The 25,233-nt window shown below is 41.1% G+C and overlaps 9 protein-coding genes across 9 annotated transcripts; 4 read left to right on the forward strand and 5 right to left on the reverse strand. All coding sequences in view use genetic code 12, as the record gives it.

Moving 5' to 3' along the window:
* The first annotated feature begins 893 nt into the window (after positions 1–893).
* Positions 894–1,767, forward strand: RJT20DRAFT_55901 (uncharacterized protein). The gene has a single exon (XM_064920691.1). It carries the CDS (start codon positions 942–944, stop codon positions 1,563–1,565), a length of 624 nt encoding a protein of 207 aa, XP_064773365.1. The 5' UTR covers positions 894–941; the 3' UTR covers positions 1,566–1,767.
* Positions 1,768–2,700, reverse strand: RJT20DRAFT_55902 (uncharacterized protein). The gene has a single exon (XM_064920692.1). It carries the CDS (start codon positions 2,362–2,364, stop codon positions 1,969–1,971), a length of 396 nt encoding a protein of 131 aa, XP_064773366.1. The 5' UTR covers positions 2,365–2,700; the 3' UTR covers positions 1,768–1,968.
* A 1,462-nt stretch (positions 2,701–4,162) lies between these two features.
* On the forward strand, positions 4,163–5,647 carry RJT20DRAFT_98476 (uncharacterized protein; the record flags this gene model as incomplete). Its single annotated transcript, XM_064921721.1, has 1 exon — positions 4,163–5,647. The coding sequence occupies one exon, from the start codon at positions 4,163–4,165 to the stop codon at positions 5,645–5,647; it is 1,485 nt and encodes a 494-aa protein (XP_064773367.1).
* Positions 5,648–8,091: 2,444 nt separating this feature from the next.
* On the forward strand, positions 8,092–11,827 carry RJT20DRAFT_55911 (uncharacterized protein). The gene is made up of 2 exons (XM_064920693.1): positions 8,092–9,278; positions 9,405–11,827. Exons 1-2 carry the CDS (start codon positions 8,423–8,425, stop codon positions 11,681–11,683), a joined length of 3,135 nt encoding a protein of 1,044 aa, XP_064773368.1. The 5' UTR covers positions 8,092–8,422; the 3' UTR covers positions 11,684–11,827.
* RJT20DRAFT_55912 (mRNA splicing protein) lies at positions 11,828–14,746 on the reverse strand. The gene has a single exon (XM_064920694.1). It carries the CDS (start codon positions 14,542–14,544, stop codon positions 11,971–11,973), a length of 2,574 nt encoding a protein of 857 aa, XP_064773369.1. The 5' UTR covers positions 14,545–14,746; the 3' UTR covers positions 11,828–11,970.
* Positions 14,747–15,069: 323 nt separating this feature from the next.
* On the forward strand, positions 15,070–16,515 carry VMA8 (H(+)-transporting V1 sector ATPase subunit D). The gene has a single exon (XM_064920696.1). It carries the CDS (start codon positions 15,312–15,314, stop codon positions 16,113–16,115), a length of 804 nt encoding a protein of 267 aa, XP_064773370.1. The 5' UTR covers positions 15,070–15,311; the 3' UTR covers positions 16,116–16,515.
* Positions 16,516–17,397: 882 nt separating this feature from the next.
* On the reverse strand, positions 17,398–18,246 carry RJT20DRAFT_98327 (SDR family oxidoreductase; the record flags this gene model as incomplete). The annotated part of the gene is made up of 1 exon (XM_064921715.1): positions 17,398–18,246. The coding sequence occupies one exon, from the start codon at positions 18,244–18,246 to the stop codon at positions 17,398–17,400; it is 849 nt and encodes a 282-aa protein (XP_064773371.1).
* Positions 18,247–19,504: 1,258 nt separating this feature from the next.
* On the reverse strand, positions 19,505–21,424 carry SDH12 (Sdh12p; the record flags this gene model as incomplete). The annotated part of the gene is made up of 1 exon (XM_064921705.1): positions 19,505–21,424. The coding sequence occupies one exon, from the start codon at positions 21,422–21,424 to the stop codon at positions 19,505–19,507; it is 1,920 nt and encodes a 639-aa protein (XP_064773372.1).
* A 1,183-nt stretch (positions 21,425–22,607) lies between these two features.
* RJT20DRAFT_55924 (peroxisomal 2,4 dienoyl-CoA reductase and sorbitol utilization protein) lies at positions 22,608–24,001 on the reverse strand. Its single transcript, XM_064920695.1, has one exon. It carries the CDS (start codon positions 23,888–23,890, stop codon positions 23,033–23,035), a length of 858 nt encoding a protein of 285 aa, XP_064773373.1. The 5' UTR covers positions 23,891–24,001; the 3' UTR covers positions 22,608–23,032.
* Positions 24,002–25,233: the final 1,232 nt, after the last annotated feature.

Genomic DNA, 25,233 nt, shown 5'->3' on the forward strand with positions numbered 1-25,233 from the left:
TGTTGTTGCTATTACCGGTATTACTAGGCCCTTGCTGAAGCGTTTTGCTAAGAACTGTATTCCCCTAAGAAACTGTATTTCTCACTAAATTCTAGTGGGCCGCACTTGTCGTATATTTTACATCCATCCATCCTCGCCGGTCGTAAAGTAAATTTATCGCTGGGGAAGATCCTCACTGCACAATCTGAAGTGTCGTGGGGAAAACTGGGAGAAGTGTGTAAATTTAAGCTTTGGCTCTGTGAAGAGTGCCAATTGTCGCTGTTGGTCCATCATATACTATTTTTTTTTTGACAATGTTCTGTTGTGTTGCCTTCTCTTATTCTTCTTGCATCTTTCAATGCTCTCTCTTCTCTTAGTAACTGTCTTATTCTCACTTTTTCTCATATTCTCTCACTTTGGTTCATATTCTTTCTCATGGTCTTTCTCTTCTCTCACAGTCTTTTACTTTTCTCATATTCTCTGAATTCTGTCATATTCTCAAGTTTCTGTCTTATTCTCACTTTTTGTCATTTTGTCTCACATCTCACTTCTCATTTTCTATCACCTCTCACTTCTCACCTCTCACCTCTCACTTCACTTCCTATTTTTCAACCTGTAAACACCATATTCATTACTTACTCTTACACGATATTCATTTCCAACATTTCAACCGCATTTCAAACACAATTCAACCACACAATCTACATTCCAACACCCCTCCCTCCCCCTGAAACATATAACCAATCAACTACATCATATCACTGATTTAACCAACCACTCAATCATTTAACCACTCAACCACTCATTCATTCTAAACCATCCTCCTCCTCCTGCTCTCGCTAATATCCATTCCTGCACCTACCCCCGATATCAAATCTCATTTATTTCAGTTTGACAGTCATGATTTTGTATGTGATCAGGTCGTCTTTCTCTGGTTAAATCTATCATTGCTAACTGTAATTATGAGTCTGCCAGCTCCGGCTGTTTCAGCAAGTTCTAGTGTGGTCACCCAGAACAGTAAAGCTTCCGTGGCGCCAAAAGCTCCAATATCCACGGCTTTACCCAAGGAACAATTGATCCAATTTGTCGCTCTTATTTCAAGAAACGACAAACCATTATACATTCAATCGTTTAATATAGAAAGCAAAGACGGCGAAAAAGATGGAGCACTTGACAGCCAGAATGCTAATAAATTCCTTAAATACAATTTTCTCTCACATATGGCGCTTGATATCTTTTCGGCACCGGCTTCTCTCAGTTTAAGAGAACAACAGCATCAGGGAGAAACCGCCAACGGTGTTCTTCTCTTGTTCATCCAAGATGAAATCGCAGTATATGGCTACGAAACGAACAATGGGTTGAAAATAGTAGTCGGATTGAGTAACTCTCCTTCAATTAATGAGACCGATAGCCGTCATAGTTTGAAGAACTTGTTCTTGGATATCCACAGGTGCTACTTGAGAACCATTTGCAATCCGTTCAATAACTTGAGTGGGGACGTGGATATCAACGAAAATGATACCGCATTACAGACACTGACTTTTGACAATAATATCAAAAAGATAGTGAATCAATGGAACATATAATATACAACTGCGGGACTCTAAATCAAGCCAGACAATAGAGACATATTCCACAAATCAATAGAAAGAAGAACGTTATAACAAGGTAACCAAGTACTTTACAATGTTTCTGGAGAAGCGGAAGTATTGTAATATTCTGATTAGAGGAATTGAGTAATCCCAACTTGACAACTTGACATCAAAGTTTGCTTCTCTTGCCTCTTCCAGAGAAGCGATATTCGTTGGTATTGCTGACCCACCTTTCAGAAAGGAAAAGGTAAATCAACAGACAAGTCCTCATTCCTTTCGTACAATAGAATTAGTCTGTAGTAAGATATATTATCATTAAATGTATAAATATAAAATCTACATATTCTACACGTATCGTTATCTATATTACAATATGGTTCTTAATTACCACAACACCTTACTTCAAAATAACATTGGCTCCTCTCAACTCCAAGTAATCTTGATCTACACCAGGAGGCATATTCTTGATGATTTCCTGGTAAATTTCCACGTTATGGAAACGCAATGCATTGGCTGGGTTCTTGTAACGCCCTGTAAGCCCAGTAATATCGCAATAGTGCTTCTGTGGAAGCAAACTTGGTGGAGCTGCTATATTTGCCCAAGTTGGAGTGTCTATCTTAATGTTATCCTTAGTCTGTAAGTACTTCTGTTCATCGGAAATCACCTGCTTTGTCGACTTGTATCTTCTAGTTGGTGTCTTTCTGTTGGGATTCTGTTTGAAAGAATGAACTCTCGTCGACACTTCAGAGATGGCGTACAACTCCGATGGCTGCTTCTCTGGAGTGTGAGACATTTTGACTTTTTTTGCTGTTATATGTGTATGCGGCGACGTTTTGGAATGATGAAATAGTATGAATAACGTAATAATTACCGTTAGAGAACAGAACAGTTTATTAATAAGAACGATTCAAATTGATTATAGGTGGTTTGTAGCGGCATGGATGTTTTGATAATTTGGTTGATTTTCATGAAATGCACGTGACTTGGATGAGTCCCAGAAAGCGTTGGAATGATAGATTTGTATGGAGAAGAAGAAGATGGTGGTGGTGGCGGTGTTAAAAAAAAGTAGGTGGAGGTAGAAGTGGAGGTGGAAGAAATAAAGTGAACAGTTTAAATCGGTCCGAGGATTTCTCTCTCTGAGGTCAAATTACGCAGCAATTCTTATCCTCCTTCTCTTCCGAGATTTCTCTGGTTCCATTAACTATCAAATGTAATTTTATCTCTCAGAGAGATCAATCATTCTCCAGAAAATACGTCATTTTCATTCATTTCCATTTCCATTCCTCGAAGCCGCGTAGCTAAAAGAAAAGCCATAAACTGAACTTACTGAACTGGTCTCAGTAAAATAAATCTCGCGGCTACCAAATCCCGGTAAAATGAGAAAATACAGAGAACACGCACCGAGCAGCTAGTGTATTCCGATGTGTGATGTGGATCCGGTAGTACTTCATTGTTTCGTTCTACATGGCTTCTACTTCATATTCACTTGCTTTTTTAGCAGTTTACACTGGTAACTCTGGTAACTGGATGGGATGGAAATCTTGGTTGGTATTATCGCTTTTTTGTGTGTTGAGGAAATCTTGGTGGGTCTCTATTTTTTTGTGTGTTTTTGTTAGCCAGCAGCCAAGACACTCTAATGGACCGTTCTATTGAAAATGAACATTCCACACATTAAACCACAAATCACGAATCTCTTCAAACCATAAATCCTTCACAAACTCTAAAATCTCTTAGCTCCCACTAAAATACCTCGTTAGACGTGCGCTGGATTTCTCTCCTTTTACATTTACTGTCTCACCGGGTCTTATTTCCATTCGTCTTTATTGGCTCTGAGTAAAAGCCTCGCAACTCTGTCATTAATTCTTCTTCTTGTCATTAGTTATTAGTTAAATTTATTATTCTTGTCATTAGTTATTACTATTACTATTATTATTGCTATTATTTTATTTCTTTTATCACTATAATATTTGTAACACTCCATTTCTCACCAGACATCACATACACAATATAAATTCTAATATATACTAATATATACTAATATGTATATATATGTATAAATCCCCCATAAATAACAATATACTGCCTGTCATTTCCACCTAAAGTCCTGTTTTTCACCTGAAAAGTCATATATACATATATATATATATATATATACTACTCTATCCATATACCATAATTGCATTCCACCAATTACCCACTTCTACCCGTTCCGCAGCACTGACGAAATCTGGGGTTCCAATTGCATTTTTTCCTGGTCCGTCATTCTCGTCGCCGCCGTCGTCGTCGTCGCCGCCGTCGTCGTCGTCGTGAAAACCCCGTCTTCTACCGAGGACTCTCACTAATTCTCACTATTCCCCGGGAAAAATTTATGGAAGCATTTAATTAGGAGTCTTCTTCCTTGGTACCAGGTTCAGCGGCAATAGAAACCTCCAGCTAAATCGGTATAACCAACGGATTCAGGTGTGTTATCGCCTCGTAGTTCTCATAGACGTTTGCTCTTACACTTATGTGTGCTGTTATATAGAAAAATCTCGGTTGTTTTACTTGCATTTTCATCCCCCTAATTAGGGCTCTCCAAAACGGTCAACATCATGATAGCGACCAGAACAGTGTGGACAAAAGTGCCCACGATAGCGAGAAATCGCCTAGCATTCACAGCAAGACACTTGCACTACTCGGCTCCAGTGAAAGCCGCCAATTCGCCGCTCGAAGAGTACAATTTGAAGGTAGAAGAAGGACGGTTGCGAGATGATCCGTATCAACGTAAAATCATCTCAACCCTTTCGATATTACACCAAAATCTCTCGACATATGTGCCTCCAAAAGTTGAAATGCCGTCAATTGAGGACTTAAAGCCAAAGATTGGCCTTCGTAAAGTTTTTGGCTCATTCTTTGGAGGTAATGGTGAGAATAAAGATGCCGTACTAGGCGAAGAAAACGATATAAAAGGTATCTACTTATATGGAGACGTAGGATGTGGAAAGACAATGTTAATGGATTTGTTTTATTCGACAATTCCCGAACATTTGCCTAAAAAGAGAATCCATTTCCATCAGTTCATGCAACATTTACATAAGCGGTCTCATCAGTTGAAGATAGAACACAACCACTTCGACTTGGATGTGATTCCAATCTTGGCTGCTGAAATCGCCCAATCTTCAACTGTTCTCTGTTTTGACGAGTTTCAAGTGACTGATGTAGCAGATGCGATGTTGTTGAGACGTCTACTTATGCTTTTACTCAGTCCGGACCATGGTGTGCTTCTTTTTGCTACGTCAAATAGAGCCCCAGACGACTTGTATTTGAATGGTATTCAGAGAGTATCATTTATACCCTGTATTCAATTGATCAAGCGTCAATGTAGAGTGATCTACTTGAACTCTCCTACAGACTACAGAAAAATCCCAAAACCAATTTCGTCGGTGTACTATTTCCCCAAGCCTGGTGTCAAATGGTTATCCAAGACGAACCAGTCCAATTGTAAAAAGCACATAGAGCAGTGGTACGAATACTTCAATGGCGACAATGACAATAAAAATGTCTTGGATGACTACTCATTGGAAGTCTGGGGTAGAACTTTGAGGGTTCCAAGATGTTCTCCTCAATACGTTGCCCAGTTCACATTCCACGAGTTGTGTGGAACTCCGCTTGCAGCTGGAGACTATTTGACATTAGCCAATACTTTCCAATCATTCATAGTGACTGATATACCGTATTTGAGTATTGACGTAAGAGACCAGGTGAGAAGATTTATCACCTTCTTGGATGCCGTATACGATGCTCATGGTAGGTTGGCTGTGACTGCAGCAGCATCATTTAAAGACTTGTTTGTAGAGCCAGAAGACTTGCAAAAGGGTAATTTCATGTTGTATAAACGTCAACAAGACAAGGGTGGTGTTGAGGAGACGTTTGAAGATGATGAGTTAGTGGTAAAGCATGGATTTGATAAAAGCGTTGCAAAGAAGGCAGCCATGTTTGCCAACGACGAAGAGAAATTTGCATTTGCCAGAGCTTTGTCTCGTTTGTCGCAAATGAGTACGACAGACTGGATAGAAAATGTCAGACCCATCAAGTAGAGAAATAATTCCCTATTAAAGATAGCTCTGGAATGATTTGTGAAAGATCATCAATGCCTACAGCAACCAGAGGAAGGAAAATTACTGCAAAAAGTAAAGAGTTGCAATTCCATGATAGGGGACTTTAATAATTCTCCTGCTGGGTCCTTCCTCGAACTCTATTTATTATACGAACCAAACAATGTACGATCCAAATGTATCATAATTAAACATGACTAGCATAATTAGAATTTGCCCGACGCTGATTCACTCTGAAACTAGTTTCTTAGCCCGAGCTTCTCTCCACATTCAACTGCATCCCACAGCATTGCTACAGCCCAAATGGCTTCTGTGTGGCAATAGACATGAACCATACACAATACCGTAACTCCTCTTTTTCGCTGTTCACTTATAGACAACGCCCCTTGCACTCCCTATGACGTACAGAAGCTCTGTCTCCAAAATAGACATTGTCCCAATGCACATAATAATCCCACAATAGAGAACCATCGTCTATCCATTGCAACAGTTCAGGAACCTGTGCCCATAGTTATCCCAATCGGTAGTGTGCCCGTCCCGATTGGGAAACCCGATTTGAGAAACTCACGTGACTTAATTCCACCGAGGGATTGCTATGACGCCCAGGATTTCGGACATGGCTGCAGAGATGAAATCTGTGGGTGGAGTGTAATTCAGAAGGCGGGTGATTGAGTCGGGACCTCGATGAAACAATAGGCATGGGACAGGGGACCTGAAATCGGCGACTCAAGTCGATGATCAAAAACGCTATGGAACCCATCAAGCCACCGATTCTCGTGAGTGAACTGATGCCGACGGGGAGCAGCAACCGTAGAAAATACTGATGCAAACCAGAGGAAAATATTAGCAGCAAATGCAGATATGATCCGGTGCTAATTATAGCAGCTTCTTCGGATGAAGTGCGACGGAGGATCACAAAGAGTAGGAGGAATTGTTGGTTGATAAGTAGGTATTTAGGTAGTTAGGTAGGTAGAGAAGGGTAAATTACAGAACCGGAACTATTTGGGTAATAATAGCGGGTGTTGCAGGCGCAAACTACCGAGAACACACCAGAATACAGAAAAGGGCACATTACCTTAAAGCCTAATGGCCGATGCCAGCTCGATATGTGTGCAGCAGCGTTCCCAAAAAGTAAGACTCACCAGAAAACTCACCCAAATCAGAGCAAGAATATCCAAAAACCAAAATCCTCGAGACATCCCCGATTCGCGGTCCCCTTGTCTCTTTCCCACCGCAAACAGCACACCCTTCTCCTCATCCCCGAACTAACCCTACCCTTGATCCTTGACTGTCGAATTTGCTCTTTTGCTGGTTTTGCTGGGTTTCCTCGTGTTCCATACCCCTTGCCATTTTGTCCTGTTTCCTTTTGCATTCTCCTCCTCAATCCTCCTTAATCCTCCTCCTTCTCCCTCCCACGGTATACTCTCCCCAACTCTCCCCAACTCTCCACAACTCTCCCTCCCTCCAAATCTGTCCCGTTTCACACTATTCCATGCCTATTCCATGCCTGCAGAAAACCCCCATCTCCCATCGCGCGCTTAACCCACACACCCAAACAATCCACCGTTTTTGTGTATGTTTATTGTTATGTCCACTCTGACTATTATTTATTATTATTATTATTGTTATTATTATTATTTTTATTATTATTATTCTCATTCTACCATTCTCACTATTCTTATTATTTACTTATTATGAATATTATGAATACTCCTACTATTCCTACTATTCCTACTATGAATATGATCACTACAGTATTTTTTCTCCCTCTGTCAGTTAATGGCAGCCAAAAAAATAGCCTGCTATATGCTATATGCTATATGCTGTAAGCTGTATGCTGTATACTGTAAATCTGTAAAACACCAAACGGTTAACTGCGATTGTTAGCAGTCGTTTTTTTCTGGAGGCAGTTGGCGGCTACAATCGTTTTATTCTTTTAATCTTTTTTTTTTTGTTTTATTCTTCTTTTATTCTTTTTATTACTTTTCTTTCTTTCGTTCTTACATTCTTTCGTTCTTTTGTTCCTTTCGTGCTATTAACTGTAGTGACGTATCAAAGGGCCTGTGAATCCATTTTTTCACCGGTAGTTAAGTAAGATTGTGAACAGAAACTGTGCTTGTCGCTTTTTTTTTAGACCTGTTTCTGCCCCGTTCGTTTGTGTCAAGTGTTGACAGAGATCCGTTTTGCTCTGAAGAAGTGGTTTCGGAACTGCCTCGAATAGTGAACTCAACAGTCCAGTCTCGCTAGAATCCGTGTATTTACCCGTCTCGCCGAGGCTTTTGGTGGAATCTCGATAGAAAACCCAGTTTACACACTGTCACCGTCGTTAACCGTCCTGTTTGATCTATTATTGCTCACGGAATATTATTAACTAGTGTTGTATCTGGTATTACCGATATACTTGATATAAAATTATTATTACTATTATTATTATTATTATTCTTATTGTTACTCCGCCGTCTAAACCTGGAGAAGGCTGTTCGTGACTCTAACAATAGATTCGTATCAACATTATCAACAACTCCAAACAAGCTTGTTGCTACCTAGCCGAAAAACAAGCTTTCTGATTGAAATCATATGATACCTGGGCCCAACTACCATTGTTGATTCCATTGATAATCCCCCGTACTTTGACGTTGGAATCGTTCCATCTGCTAAGGATCTTTGACATTTCCCATCAAAATCACTTCCAAGTTGATATCCCTTCGCTAATAACATATTCCTACTACAACCCACATTCGCTTAATACCGTTCGCCATGAGCAGTCAACATAAAAACCCGTCGTTGACGTCGTTGAACGACAACAACTACTACGACATCGCCATAACCACTCGCAAGAAGCCTGGCTCATTCTCCAAGAATAACTACTCCGCTGCAAGCTTACATCTGAACCCAGGTCTTGCTGGGAATGGTTCAGCGCCTTCAACAACAGGCCGTGTAAAGAAATTCACCCCAACGGGCCCAAAGAGAGTAGCTTCGATGTCGGCATTGACTACCTTGGACCAAGCAAGTAAGATCGCCTCGAATAATCCTTCTTCTAATATCGGACATATAACAAAGCGTCCAGGAGATTACTATCTCCAGAAATTGAGTACCAGTTCACTCAACTTGATGACTTCCAACCCAAAGACACCACATCTTCCTCCAGCTCCATTGCTTCCTTCAGGAAACAATAGCACCATAAGTAGTAATATTGACAACCTTTCTCATTCTGACCCTATGAGAAGACCTATCTCCGGAGAGTCCTTGGCTTCCTTGCACTCAAATTTCTCGGATGAAGGCTCTTCAATAGTGCTGTCACAGTTCGATGTGCCAATAGAATCAAATTCGACCCAGGCAGCTGCCATCCTCGCTGATTCCCGTTTCAGTCTGTTAACAAGTCATTCCATTGCTACTCTGGAGGCCCCTTCACTCCACAACTATCATATGCCATCTTCTGCAACTCACTCGACAAGGCAGAATATGAGAGACTCTAACCAGTACCATAGTCACGAACACCACTACGACAACTCTACTGGGCCCAACGATACCAATTACGTGAACGATGTAAATAATTACGAAGCAGAAGAGGAAGAAGAAGATTCACCAGATAACACATATGACGCCAATTATAGTAGTGCCTCATCGATGCTGACTCTTTCTTCGAGAAATAGTAGTAAGATTTATGGTACTGGAATAGCGCATATGAATTCCAGTGTATACAACAAACCACGCCGATCATCTGCTCCGGCACCAATAGTGGATAAACAAAGTCTTGTTCGTCAAAGAGTCGCTTCTACAGTTGAACAAGGGCCTGGTGGGGTATTCTCGCGTCCTAATTACAAAGCCTCATCTACCACGAACGTATCTGCTTCGAAGTCGATATCAAGAACACCTAGTAAAGCATTGTTAATTGGGTCTGCAAGCAAGAGCACTGTGTCATCTAACAACATTGCTTCTTCGTCGTCTCCATCTCTCTCCCGCTCTAAGACTCGCTATATCTCATCCAAAGAGAGCAAACAACGTCAACTTCTCAGGAAAAAGAAGTACGATGAGAACGATGATGACGATGAGATTCTTTCTAATGAGTTGGATCACTTGGTGTTCAATGTACCAGTCATAAAGAATCATTCCGAGTTGTATTCAATGCATCTGAGAAGTCATGGAAATCTCCTTGCCGGTCATCATAACACAAGCACCGGAAGTAAATCTAGTATATCATCACAGTCCAGTGCGATGTTGTCCAGAAGTGATTTGATGGTAGATAACGATAACAACAAGTACAACATCAATGGTACTGTAGTTCATACCAATACCCCTACTACCATTACTTCAAGCCACAATAGCTCTCCTATCATTAAGCCATGTCCACTTCCAGGAAGACTTGGTTCTCAAACGGATCTTTCCGAGCCACCATCGCCACCAAGACGCAACAGTCAACTCAGTAAGGACTTGACGGTGGATAGTATAGTAGAAGAGGATGATGCGGACGAAACAGAAGATAGTATTGTTTTCACAGGAAATTTCAGTACCAACGATGACATTGAGATTACTCAAAACATCTCAGATTTCTACAATCAGCGCTCTACCTCAATCTCCAAGCTTGCCAAGATATCGAGAGAACAGACGATGCTCTACAAATTGCCCAACTTTGTCAAGTCTCAGTCTTCTATGGAAGACTTACATTTGATCTCTCTTGAAAAGCTCACACTCATAGACCAAACGAGACCAATTAACTTGCCTCCTAAGTCAGGTCTAGATAAACTGAAGCATAATAAGGAGTTCCAGAAGGTATTATCGAGCTATGAGTTGAACACTAAAAACTTGAATGACGCCAGGGTCAGATCTTCTCAGATTCACGCTCAGAACCAACAACAATGGATTAAAATTATCTCACTGTTGATCGAAGAATCAACGACGAAGCTGTTCAACAAGCGCTTCTTGAATGAAAAGGCAAATATTCGTAAGCTTGCTTGGGAATCAAATGTTCCTTCAAGCTTCCGCTATCAGTTCTTCATGAAGATCCTAACTCACAATAACAATAGTCAGGATTCAGTTAACACCATAAACAATTCTTTTGATTTATTTGATGGAAAGTACAAGAATCTTTCGGAATCTATCAAGAATAATAAGGATGCTGAATTCAATGGCATTATCGATATGGTTCTCAATAGACCGCTTTTCGACGCTATCATCAAGGAATCGGCCGCTTCAAGCACTTTTAACTTGGAAAAGTTGAAGCATAACTTTAAATATTTGCTCTACATTAAGTCACTTTCAGAGTATGGTTTGCATAAACATGATCAAATCTTTTTGGTCCCAATTCTACTTGTTCTTTTCCAGAACTCACAATCGATTAGGGAGATCTACTGCTTGTTAGAATTGATCAATCAGCAAATTTTCAACAGAGAGTTCTTATCAGAAGTCAACAGTGGGTTGGAGAATTGGAACGATTTGAAGAATCTTTACAAGAGTGCCCATTCTTCTTCGAGTTTTCTTCATAAGGTTTTGGACAGATTTAATAGCTTAGAGGAGTTTGACAACTTGAATTCGAATTCCTTCTTCGATATTTTGCTTCAATTCAATGACAAGATGCCATTGAGTCTTTCTGCTCCATCAACACCAATCATGTCTCATCCCGGCCACTTCAGCTTTACTCATAGCCCCTCTTCCAGTTCTAATATCAGCTGTGCCTCCAATATATCTGACAATGCTGAAAGTGCTATCACTCCTAGAACTAGCATGAGTACTACTGATGATATATTTGTTGATATCAACTCCCTGGCATTACAGTTGATCATAAAGTTTTTACAGTTGATAATTATTTTCTCGAATTCCATCAAGTCCAAAAATAAGAACAACGCCAAGGTTATCCTGACTTTCTTGGTGACGACTTTCCAGTACTACCATATAGGTTGGAACTCTTACTCTGAGTTGTTGAAATCCAACAAGCCCATCAAATTGAACAAAAGTGCGGATCAAGTGGTGAACTTAGACACCTTCGTTGATAAGTGGAAAGACGCATTTGGCAAGTTTTAGTGAAATCATATTTGAGGACAATTTCTTTCAGAACTTGTCCCTGTTATTTTATGTATTTATTAGGGTTAGACATTGGGAGCTGTTAATATTAGCAGCTATAATTACATCTTTATTTCTTTTTGTTTTATAACTTTACGATTGCATTTTTATAGGTTTTTCATGAATGCATGTTTACTCATTAGGAATAGTTCACCTTGTGTCTAACTGAATCTTACTAAATTTATAGAGAGTCATTTCTATGAAAAGGAATTATACTATGAGGCAATTGCGTCTTTTGGTCGATTCGGTTACATCTCCATATCCAAATCAATTTGGTCAGGATTGGCTTCTTCTTTCTGTTTCGTCTTATCTTCACTAGCATTAATATAAGACACTTTTGGTCCAGCGGATGACTTCACGAAACCCATTGGATTCAAAGAATCCTTTAAGGTCTTGTCATTCTTAAAGTCATTCTTGACATCGCGTTTGAAGCGCAACATGTCTTTAAATGTACTCTCTGAGCCATACTTAACTTCAAATTGTTCCCAGTCATCCCAGATTGGTTTCATAATGACCAGCTCAGGATGAGAGAGTCGGGTTACATATTGAAATAACCCACGAACTCTTGTGAGCTGCTTCAGCAGGGTTTCAAATTGAATGAAGCCAGTGGTAAGTTGGATTACTTGTGGAAGCGTCAACTGGTCGTCGCGTAACGCCCTTTCATATGTTCTCCTCGTCTCTTCTGTGTCCTTGAGATTGGATATACTTGAAATCAAATTTTGGTAAAGCTCAAACTTATCGCTAAGGATCTGGTTTTTCTCCTCCCTTGGCAAATCTTCGTCAAACCCATCTAGGATCTTTGAGATTCCTTTCCTAAGCACATCAATAGAATTCATTATATGTCCATGATTACGCTCGTAATCCGCGTAAAGAAGGATCAAGCTCTTGCATAAATGAGCAGGACAACCTTCGTCAGAATGTCCCAGACCATATAAGGATTGCTCGAATATGTCTCTCATCCTCTCAATAGTAATTTCACGTTTACCGATCTCAGGTAGGTATACGGACCATATCTCATATTTTAGTGTTGGATCATCAAAAATTTTTAATCCTTTTTCATATACGTTAAATGATCTTTCAAAAAATTTCCAACTTTGGAGGAAATGAGCATAGTTGATTATGCTTTGAACTGTTGCTATCTTTAGCGATACTAATCTATCGTAAGCCCTTGTAACTTTTTCTATCTCTTCTGTTTGATCTTCGGACTCTATAAATGATTCCAATAGGTCTAGGTAGAACTGCCAGAGTTTGGTTGACTTCCCAAGTCTATAGTGGATATCTTTGGTAGCATTTTGGTCTAAGTCTTGAGCAATGTCCTTGAAAAGAACGGCTTCTACCACGGAAATTGCTCTTTCGTCAGCGTCATCAAAGTTACTCTGAAGAAGCATTTCACTATATTGAATATAAATCTCTGCGAGCTCATCTAGGTCGCTAAATTGTGAAGAGACAGCCTTATTGTAAATTAAATCAGCAGTTGCAAAGTCATTACGTGAAGCGTACACATTGGCATAGTCAATCCAAATTTTGGATAATTTGTTCTCCTCGATATTGGCAAGCGAATGAGCTTTGAAAGGATTCACCTTTGAGATAGCAGATACGTATGTCTTTAGTACCATATTCAAATTGTCTTTGTGTGTGTCTATGCGCTTGAACCATTCATCCAAATTGTTTATATCTTGTCGTAACATCATGTCATTCAAAAGGATCGATCTATTATCAATTAACTGTTCAAACTTATGCATTCTGAAGTCTAGTTGACTGCTTATTTCAGAATTTTCAGGATCCTCTTCTAGCCTTTGAGCAAGTTTGGTTAAGTTGTTTTCTTCAAAATCCGAGAATGAATCAAATATTAATGTGAAGTCTTGAACTGTTAAGCATTCTTTGAGACCTTTTTCAAAGAAGTATCTGGCCCTTTCAATGTTATCCCTTGCTATGAAATAATCTGTAAGTTTAAGGTATAATGTACCAATTTGGTCAGGGTATCTTGCTATGCCCTGAGTAACCAAGCTTTCAAAGTATGAATCTAAAGATGGCGATGTCTCTTCAGTGTTCAGAAGCTGGTGAAGTATCAAGTCTATGTACTCCAATCTGAATTGCAAATTTGATTTTGGTAATGACGCATAGTCATCAGGATGCTGTAGTATTCTTTCGTATAATTTTGAAGCTTCTTCGAAATCACCAAATTCAACTAGCTTCAATATCACATAGTCAATTGATAAGTTTAATGGCTTTTTTCCTTCTCCTTCTGAGTCACTTGAAACTGTTTCTACTGCCAAAGTGTCTGGATCAGCGTATTTTAAGAACTTTAAATACATATTAACACCCGTTGGTCCTCCAACCTCGTCAGCAAACGGAAGGTACAATTCCCATATCTGACGATGTGCCTTTAACGGCACGTTATATAATGCTTCATTGAACTTTCTTCGTATGAGTGTGATCTCTGTCTTTTGCTTGGAAAGTAGAAAATTGAGATATTTCACCCAAATCGTGATATCTGTGTTTAGCAATAGCAATGCTCTTTCGAAGAGCTTGTTAGTCCACAAGACCTGAGTTTTATTATGATAGTAACTCAAATTCAGAGCTTTTTCCAAGAGTAAATCGAGGTAAATGTGCCATAATTCGTCTGATTTCGGTAATACCAGAACGGCCCGCTCGAGAATGAAGATCCTGTTATGAAAACTGGCCAACTTTTCACTATTTTTATGGTTATAATACGCTAACCATAGCTCCAAATCGGTGGAATTCTTTGCAATATCTCGTTCAAAAGGTAAGTCCGACTCTGAAATGAAGGATTCCAAATTCCAGGAATTCCCAGGTGGCATTCTACAATTAAAATTCGCCGCTTCCAGCTCCTACCTACGTATATACATACAATTACAATGCAATTAAAAACATTGAAATAGTGATATTTAGACATTGGAAAGATGGTTTTTGACATCTTCAATTGCAGCTGTTTTCTGTGCAGGCGGTGATTGTAAAGGTGATGAAGATGAGATGTCGTGGGAATGTCGACTGTATAGACACAGTTATAGAACATAGTGTATACTATATATTCATGAATGTATACATATATAATGTATACTATTTATACTATATTCATGAATAGTATATTCATGTATTGGAATATATACATCGTAATTGGAAGGAACAAGATGAAAAAGTTGCAAATCTGGGAGAACTACTATATATAAATACATATATCCAACTATTCACACCTCTTAGCTAGGCACCTCTTCCTTAACTATACACTCACTATCACTATCATCATGCCAATGCGACATTCACTCCCAATGCCAATTTATCTACTAGTCCTCTAACTGCAGCACCCTTTCATGACAACATCCACACCGCAATACTTCCCACTTTTCTCACCCCGTTCCATATTAATACGACATTATTCCCACTATACGCGACATTTGTCCGACTTCCAATCTTCATTTCTTTTAATTAATGAAAGGAAGAGGATCGAAGTGACGGCATTCACCCGGTGTATTCGACGAATTGCAACGAGAAGATCGCTGTTTTTCGAATTCGGCATTGGTACAGACGTCCCAATTATCTACTTCCCCGAAATCCGCACTAATTCATCATGTCTGGAGCCGGAAATCGTGAACAAGTGTTTCCCACTCGTATGACGTTGGGTCTCATGAAAGGTAAGTTGAAGGGTGCACAACAGGGCCATTCGTTGTTGAAAAGAAAGTCGGAAGCTTTGACCAAGCGTTTCAGAGACATCACCCAGCGTATCGACGACGCCAAAAGAAAGATGGGTCGTGTAATGCAAACGGCTGCTTTCTCTTTGGCCGAGGTACAATATGCTACAGGAGATAACATTGCTTATCAGGTGCAAGAATCGGTGCAAAAGGCCAGATTCCAGGTTAAGGCCAAGCAAGAGAACGTGTCTGGTGTCTACTTGCCAACATTCGAGAGTCACATAAACGAAGAAATCAACGATTTCAAGTTCACTGGTTTGGGTAGAGGTGGACAGCAGGTCCAGAAAGCTAAGTTGGTGTATACGAGAGCCGTTGAGACTTTGGTGGAATTGGCATCATTGCAAACAGCATTCATTATCTTGGACGAAGTCATTAAAGTCACCAACAGAAGAGTCAATGCCATCGAGCATGTGATTATCCCAAGAACAGAAAACACCATATCATACATCAATTCAGAATTGGATGAGTTGGACAGAGAAGAGTTTTATAGATTGAAGAAGGTTCAAGAGAAGAAACAAGAAGCACAGGCCGCTGCCGAATTGGAAGAAAATCTCAAAAAGCAAGAATTGGAAAATGACCCAGTCAAGAGAGAAGAACAGATCCAAAAGGAGGTCCAGAAGCTAGCAGCTGGTTCAGAGGACGACGATCTCCTTAAAGAGAACGAAGACGATGTTATCTTCTAGGTTCATTGGTTTATTTGTTTTGGGCGAAAGATCATTCGTTGATATTGTTCATGTATGGACGCTTTAAGCGGGAGGTGGTTCTTCAAGCAACTAATACAGACTTTCAGATTTCTCTTAAGATATCCATTCTAATTGCCTGACCAATCCAGACAAGATCGACCCAATTTGCAGCCTTTAATTAAAGATCTCACGATCTCAATACTTCATTCTCCACACATTATTATATTTGATATTCATTTCTGCTTCTTTCTTTTCATCGTTTCCCATTGTCATCCGATAGAGAATTGATTTTCTATACTCCTTTCTATATCTCAGCAACTATTACATATTTTGTTATACAAAAAGTCTGCCATCGAATCTCTTGAGTGTAGTTGCTCCGGTTTGGCCGTCCATCCCTATACTGTTGAGCAAACATTAACTCTATACTTCATTGTAACTATACATTGGAAATTAAGTAAATCTACATACCTCCCCCTTCAAACCCGGATGGCTCCCCCATATATCCCCGTCTTAGCCGTACCCCAGCTCTCATTTCAGGATCCCTCGCACAAAAGTCAATATGCACTCCAGAACAGCAATCTCAGGACTCCACCAACGGTCTTATCAAGATTGAGGATGAAGCGATGGAATGATGCTGTGGATGGTGGAAGGAATGTGATTTTAAATGATGCGGTGGCTTGTGCGCATTCATTTATGTATCGTAAAGGTCCAAAAAAAACGGCTTAAACTACGACGGGTTACCATTGTTTCTCCCATACAAATATTTGCAAGTCTCTAATGAGAGGTCTCCCGTTGTGCAACTCTCGGCGCGCTATGCTTTTGTTGCGGAAAATATCTCGCGGAAAATATTCATGTAGACGAGATCTCGAGCAGCAGATCGGGGTTGCACTCCGCGAATGCTGTGAGAGTTTGGAGAGGCTGAACGGCCAAGTGAGTGGAGGATTGGAATGGAGAGAAGTGGGGTGAGTGTTGGTGGTTTTTGGATGTCTGGCGGCTAGTTTTGTCCATCAAAATGCGACCTTCAATGTCAAGAGAGTGTCTTACAGTATGTAATTACAGAGACGTAGTATTGAAAAAATAATGCTTGAGTTAATTTTTTACATCCATGTACAATGTCAAAAAAAGGGGTAGCAATCATTAGGACAGTACAGTGAAAAGCTTGGAGGGAACACCAGTAGTCATATGGAAATTGGGGGGTAAGGCTACGATTCAGAAGCTACAACGCTGTGAGTGTTTAAGTATATTAAAAATTATGTGTAAATCGGAGAGTGACTCTCTCTAACTATGGTGCACAGTAACCTCCGTCAACAATAATATCAGAACCCGTAGTGTAAGTAGAAGCATCTGAGGCCAAGTACAAGTAGGCACCAACGAGCTCTTGGGTAAGACCCTCTCTACCAAGTGGAATGATTTGCCACCACTTGGACTTGACTTCCTCAGAGACGAAATCGGAGATTTCAGTTACAATGTAACCTGGTGAAACAGAGTTCACTCGGGCGAAAGCAGCCCATTCCACGGCTAAGGACTTGCTCAAGTGCAAAATAGCAGCCTTAGCAGCGTTGTATGGTGCCTGGAATTGAGGAATGTTGACAATGTGTCCAGACATCGAAGCAGTGAAGATGAATGATCCCTTACCCTTCTTCTTGAAAATCTGGCCAACAGCCCGTGCACAATAGTAAGCACCACTGAGGTCCAAGTCTATCACCTTATTCCAACTCTCATATCCCTTGACATCAACTGAAGGACCGTCGGTCCATGGAATTCCAGCGTTAGCAACGAAAATGTCGATGGTTCCGAAATCACTCTCGATTTGAGCAATAGTCTTCTCAACTTCTTCTGGGTCTGAAACATTGCACTTGTAAGCCAAACATTTCACACCGTATGTGGATGCAATTCTCTCTGCCTTTTCCTTGGCAGGCTGGGAGTTGTACCATATAGCGACATCAGCACCAGCTTGGGCGTAGGCTTCTGCTACAGCAAGTCCAATTCCAGCAGAAGATCCAGTGATTGACGCTACTTTACCCTTCAAGGAGAATAAGTCCAAGACATTTGTGGCGAGCTTAGGGGCCTTGGTTGGAAGTGGACCAACCTCCTCGTTGATTTGGGATGTAATAATGTTGCTGCTAGTCATTGAAGCGTGAAATGAAGGTGTTGAAAGGATAATTCGTGAACTTGATCCTTATCGTGGGGTAGAACAAGAAGAACAGTGAAAAATTCTTCCGGAAAAACTTATCTTCTAATAATATGCGCAATATAGCCTTACTATACTACACCAAAGTTACTATTGAATGGTTACAACGACTCGGAAATGTCTCTAACCAACAAAGCTTAAACAAAGGGGAATCTACTCCTCTTTATACTAATGACGTAGACCTCGTTACGAGCGTGGGGATTGGGAGTATGCCCCTGTCTTATTGGGATTGTCAACTTTTCTCGGACTTTCCTTCATAATGCCGGGCTGGTTAGGGTGCAGAGCCACCAGCTGGCGGTATTATGTAACGGAGTCGGAGGAAGCGTTCCCGACAAAGGTGTAGAAGCGTTTGATGATGTCCTGGAAATATCGGGAGTAATTGGAAATGGTAAATTAGGAGTAGAGGAAAGACACAGAGAGTGTGATACAGGACTTGTTCTTTATTACTGGAGTAGTGGTATAGGGCCGTGCGGCTCATACATAGTGTTGGTCTCTTGAAAAGACAGACAGTATGCAGGTGGGTTCCGTCATGGTTATAATGCCTGGCGATGTATTGGTGAATGTAATGATAGTGGTAGTGATAGTGATAGTGGTTCTTAAGTGGTTTCTGAAGTGGTGTGTGAGAGCATTTACAGGAAAGGTCGTAATGCGTTAAGGGAAAACTGAGGGAATTTTCATATTTATTAATTTGGCAAAAAATAGGAGGTTTCGTATACCAGTTTGATAGGGCACGCCTTTATGGTTTAGCAATTTTTCAATCACCAAAAAATCAGATTATGGTTCAGAGTACAGAGGTGAAATGGTAATTATTAGATATCCTTAAATTTCTTCTGTGGCAGGTAAAAATGGGGAATTATTTCGATGAAATGGGATGAGAGTGATGAAGGTAATGTGTAAAAGCAATGTCATATGAATTTCATGTAGTGACCCTTATCTGATAACTTCATCTGGGAATAGCATCTAAGTTGCTCTCTTCTTCACCTAAGAAAATTTTAATGTTTTTCGTATAATAAAGTTTGTAAAATAATATATAACTCGAGTTCAGTCTAGAAAAGACAATCCAATAATGAGTCAACTGTATGTAACTAAATGCATTATTAAAACATACGCGGATATTAACAAAAAGAATATTTCATTCAGACAAACTATGATGTTTCAAATAAATAGAAGAGTGCATGGAAAAGAATCTGTTGATTCCTTAGTAGACACGAACGGCTGGAGGAACTGGCTTACAGTCGTTCTCGTCCAAGGTAGTCTTGACGACATCTCTGTAGTCCAATCTAACCTTGTCACCGGATTGGGTTTGGTAAGACAAGGTGTGGACTCTCCAGTTCTCATCGTCACGGTTTGGATAATCATCTCTAGCATGAGCACCTCTAGACTCCTTTCTGGCAGCAGCAGAGGTGGCAGTTTGAGTGGCACAAGATAACAAGTTTTGCAATTCTAAAGTTTCGACCAAGTCAGAGTTCCAAATCATAGATCTGTCAGTAGTACCAACTTGAGCGAAAGACTTGTCAACCTCAGAAATGTGCTCAACACACTTGTCTAAGGTTTCTTGGGTTCTGAAAACAGCACATCCCTTTTGCATAGTAGCTTGCATGTCAGCTCTGATAGTGGCAGTGGACTTAGGACCAGTAGCGTTTCTCAATCTATCTAAGTTGGCAATGGATTCAGCACCAAGATCCTTTGGAGCTGGAGCATGTGGAGTACCTGGAGTCAAAGAGTCTCTGATGGTGTGAGAGACAGCTCTACCGAAAACAACCAAATCCAAAAGAGAGTTGGCACCCAATCTGTTGGCACCATGCACAGAGGCACAAGCGGCTTCACCACAGGCCAATAAACCTGGGACAACCTCATCCTCACCCTTTTCGTTCTTCTTAAGAACCTCACCATTCCACTTAGTTGGGATACCACCCATATTGTAATGGACAGTTGGCAAGATAGGAATTGGCTCCTTGGTGACATCGACACCGGCGAAAATGTGAGCGGTCTCAGAGATACCTGGTAATCTTTCCTTCAACACGGAAGCTGGAATGTGACTCAATTGCAAGTACATGTGATCCTTCTTTGGACCGACACCTCTTCCTTCGTTGATTTCCATGGTAATAGCTCTGGAGACAACATCTCTGGAAGCCAAATCCTTGGCGGAAGGAGCATAACGCTCCATGAATCTCTCACCTTCGGAGTTAAGGAGGAAACCACCTTCACCTCTGGCACCCTCAGTAATAAGACAACCAGATCCGTAGATACCAGATGGGTGGAATTGCACGAATTCCAAATCCTCTAATGGCAAACCAGCTCTGGAGACCATGGCGTAACCATCACCAGTACAGGTGTGGGCAGAGGTACAAGAGAAGTAGGCTCTTCCGTAACCACCAGTAGCAATGACAGTTTTGTGGGCTCTGAATCTGTGCAAAGTACCATCTTCTTGGTTGTAGGCAATGATACCCACACAGGCACCGTCTTGCATCAACAAGTCCATAGCGAAGAACTCAATGAAGAAATGCGTGTCGTGTCTTAACGATTGACCGTACAAGGAGTGCAAAAGAGCATGACCGGTTCTGTCAGCGACGGCACAGGTTCTGTAGGCTTGACCACCCTTACCGTACTCCTTGGATTGACCACCAAAGGCTCTTTGGTAGATACGACCTTCTTCGTTTCTAGAGAATGGAACACCGTAGTTTTCCAACTCGTAGATGGATTGTGGGGCTTCCTTGGTCATGTAATGGATAGCGTCTTGGTCTCCTAACCAATCTGAACCCTTGACAGTATCGTACATGTGCCAATGCCAATCGTCCTTGTGCATGTTACCTAAGGCAGCATTGATACCACCCTGAGCGGCGACGGTGTGGGAACGGGTTGGGAACAACTTGGACACACAGGCGGTCTTGAAACCAGCCTCAGCCAAACCGAAGGCTGCTCTTAAACCAGCACCACCGGCACCAACAACCACACAGTCATACTCGTGGTCGACAATGTGGTACTTTTGGCCCATATACTTGGCGGCATTGAAGTCGGTACCTTTGATATCGGATCCAATGGTTTGAAGTCTTCTTGCGGTAGAAGAGAGGAGTCTCTTATGGGTCAAGGCCGTCGATGATTTGAAGGCACTCAACATGATGGAAAGAAGTAGCAGTGAAATGCAGAAAAACGGGAACTTCTTGGTATGTATATACTGGCAGCGATTTCTACTACAAGGCTATCGCTTCTTTGGCTAGGAAATCTCGAGATTTCGGGCTCTTTTGGATGTTTGGGGCAAACGGAGTTGGACTCTTGTTTTCTGGTAATCTACCGATTCACAGCAAACAACGGCGGCTAAGGGTAAATCGTACGGAATTGGCAGCGGAAAAATCAGCAATTCTCCCTCTCACACAATACAAGCAGGTCTATCACACTTGTACGCCTTCAAATACGGTTATATTCTAGACTAATCTCGTGTCAATCAGAAAGAACTTCTTTACAACCATCATATTTTACAACAAACCTCATTCGATGGAAAATGGAAAATGGAAAACTGAAAATGCAAAAAACGGATGCTGGAAAATGGAAAAGGTGCGGAACCTGCAAAATGAGGTCTGGGGAGAAACGGCGGAGGAGGAGGGAGATGGGGGAGAAATTGATATGGGAAGAAAGAGAAAATTGGGGAGAGTTGGGCTCGGGGGCTCGTTATTGGTTGGAGTCTCTAGAATATGTGAAATTCATACTTTTGCTTTGGTTTTATCACCATTAATAGTGTGTTCTAGCAGTTTGGAGATCTCAACTTACTCCGGGGTTGGGACTGCATACATTCGCGTCGCATTAGTAATGGTCGCATTTCATAGGTCAGATTTTGTATCACGTGACATTGTTGAAAGTATACATGTTTGGATGTTTTAATATATTGGAGCATGTATGTTTTGTGTTTTCTTGTCCGGACGAGGTCGGGAACGAGAGATTTTCCGGCGGATGGTGGATTGTACAGAGGTGTTTGATCGTTTGGTAGGAATTTTTGTTCGTCGTATATGGTTGTTGACGGTATTCGTCATGGCGACAGTTAGGAGATTCGACTAGAGAGGGTGTCAAGCAGGAAGGTTAGTAGAAGTCTTGGCTGAAAAGAAAATGGACAATCGGGATGTTCTGGGAGATGTCTAATGAGGAAGTTATATAGCTTAGTCGTCAGTTTCTTCGAGAAACAAATGTATGTTCGCAAACGTAAATCGGTTTGGTACCGATGGGTGCAAAAATTTAATGATTTGCGTATTTTGAAGAAGTGATGTCGAGGCTGAATATTATAGTGTTAGTTACACTTGTGTGTGTCGGAAAATATTAGTTGTTGTCTAATTCGATGTCTATGTTCAACGGATGTATGAGAGGCATCACAAGCTGGTGGGAGGGAGGGGCCAGAAGTCTAAGGGTTGATGTATATGAGATCCTTCGATTTGTTCGAGGGGTAATTTTCAAACTTTGACTACTGACTAGAGTCCTCCACCTACTAAGATACAAACTTGTGAAAGCAGTGTATTAGGTTAGGTGAAAATATCATGAATCAGTATTCTTCCCATACTATGCAAAATTCTACAGAGCAATTACCGTTTATCCTTTTTATTAATCTATTATACAGAGGGAGAGCAGGACATAATTAGAACCCCTAAATTTATGAATATCAAATTTCAAAATCAAATGTTATGTCAAATAAAATCAGTCGTTTCTGAATGCAAAAGTTTAATATACTCGAAGTTATCGCCGTTTAGACAGAGCAGTAACCACCATCTACCCTAACGTCGGTACCAGTGGTGTAGGTAGCAGCATCCGAAGCCAAGTATAAGTAGGCACCACATAATTCACGTGGCAGACCTTGTCTACCCTTTGGAGTCAAAGAGTACCAGGAGTTCTTCATCTCTTCTGGAACGAAGTCAGATAATTCGGTAGCAATGTAACCTGGGGAAACAGTGTTAACTCTGGCGAAAGCAGCCCATTCAACGGCTAAGGACTTACCCAAGTGCAAAACACCGGCCTTAGCAACGTTGTAAGCAGCTTGTAATTGTGGAACATTGACGATGTGAGCGGACATGGAGGCAGTCATGACAAGGGAACCCTTTCCTTGAGCACGGAAAATCTTACCGATGTTCTTGGCACAATAGTAGACACCGTTTAAGTCAACGTTCATGACGTTGTGCCAGTCATCGTCAGTCTCTTGGTCGATCATTGGACCGGAAGTCCAAGCAATACCAGCGTTGGCGACAAAAATGTCAATGACTTCAAACTCTTTGTGGATCTTCTCGATAACTTCCTTGACTTGGTCGGCCTTTCTGACGTCACAATTGAGGTAGATAATTTGGGATTTAGGGAATCTTTCGATCAAGTTGTTCACAGCTACGTCATTTGGAGCGTAGTCGATGATGGCCAACTTGGATAAACCAGCTTGCAAGTAAGCTTCGGAAATGGCGTATCCAATACCTCTGGCACCACCAGTAATAGCAGCGGCCTTGTTGTTCAATCTGAACATGTCAAGGATGGAGTCGGCCAATTCTGGGAAAGGAGCTGGCAAAGAGCCGATATCAGTGTTGCACATCGACTTTGGGGCAGTAGCAGATTCAACAGTCATTGTGAAATAAGGTGTTTTGGTTGTTGTGGTAGATGGGATAAGTTGTGATGAACTATACTAACAGCTTTCATTTTAACTTCGTAATTCGGGAGATTCATATCACTATTTATATTGCAAATACAACTGCAAAATTATAGTTTCTGTAGCACGTCTAAAAGATCCCCCACAATCAAAATCTCGGAAAAATACCGTTTCTTTTGTTCGCGTGGGGAACGTCATCTACAAGAATTTGCAGGTTACCTGCGGGTTTTTGTTTCGTTGTAACTTTAATCTAAAGAAGTTTGCAGTTTAAATGGTTGGTATATTCTTTAATCTGCCAGCCTGTGGGACGACTTGTATGGTTGGAGGGTTCTATTTGGGTGGGGTTGGGGTTGATTAGATAGACGTTAATGGGGAGCGATAAGAGACGTTGGTCATCTAGATGACCACCAAAACACCCCGATTTACTCCCCTCTTTGGACTTGCCTTGAACTCCTTAAGGCTACCACCACAACATAAACTCGCTACCCGCCTCTCACATATGGACTCTGAAACAGTACAACTTGTGATGGAAAAATTCCACCAAGCAGGCAACAATAACACCCGTATTATGCAAAACTAGCTTCTCGAAAAAAATTTGACATGTTTAATTGAAGTGCTGTTATCCCTTTTCCATACATTTCGTAGCGACACTGGCGGAGAAATCCTGTGGTGTTCCACCGAAAATTGGTCTGCATGATCAGCGACATCGGCAGGAAAATTTTTGGCCCATACTGTTAGTGCAATGTCACCGCAGACTATGTGAGACACAGGGTATAGTATAGGGGGAATCTGGAGTGATCTTCCCGCTGCATCATGACATTGGAGGTAAAGCGGCGTGAATGCATGTTGCACGGTTCTTTTTATCAGTGGTTGAATTGCCATGGCTTTGCATCGCAAAGTTGTATTTTCCCGATGCCATACCCCAGATTTGGGTGTGAAGGACCCAAGGATTGACCTTTGCTCATTTATCCGGCAGGAAATTTACACTCTGAACGGGCTGGAGGCTCTCATCTCAAGGGAAGAGACTAGTGTGTGGGAAAGTTAAGTTTTCGGTGGAATACAGTATATTAAAGTCGCCATGGGCCCTAGTATTGTTTTGCTATCGCGCTTCACTATACGTGATGCTACGGTTATTTTTAGTCTCGTTGTAATGCAACGTTCTCTTTATGGCACATTTAATTTAGTTAACTGGAACCGTTGGCAGTGTCATCTGTAGAGGATCTAGGAGATCTATGTAGGGCTGGTTCACTTCCCGCGAGATTGATAAGAAAGCCACTCGTGATAAAGATGACCTTTTAGGATCTTTTTGCTGGATAGTACCA

Source organism: Scheffersomyces xylosifermentans, assembly GCF_036884685.1.
Source record: "Scheffersomyces xylosifermentans strain CBS 12540 chromosome Unknown RJT20scaffold_6, whole genome shotgun sequence".
Classification (NCBI taxonomy): domain Eukaryota; kingdom Fungi; phylum Ascomycota; class Pichiomycetes; order Serinales; family Debaryomycetaceae; genus Scheffersomyces; species Scheffersomyces xylosifermentans.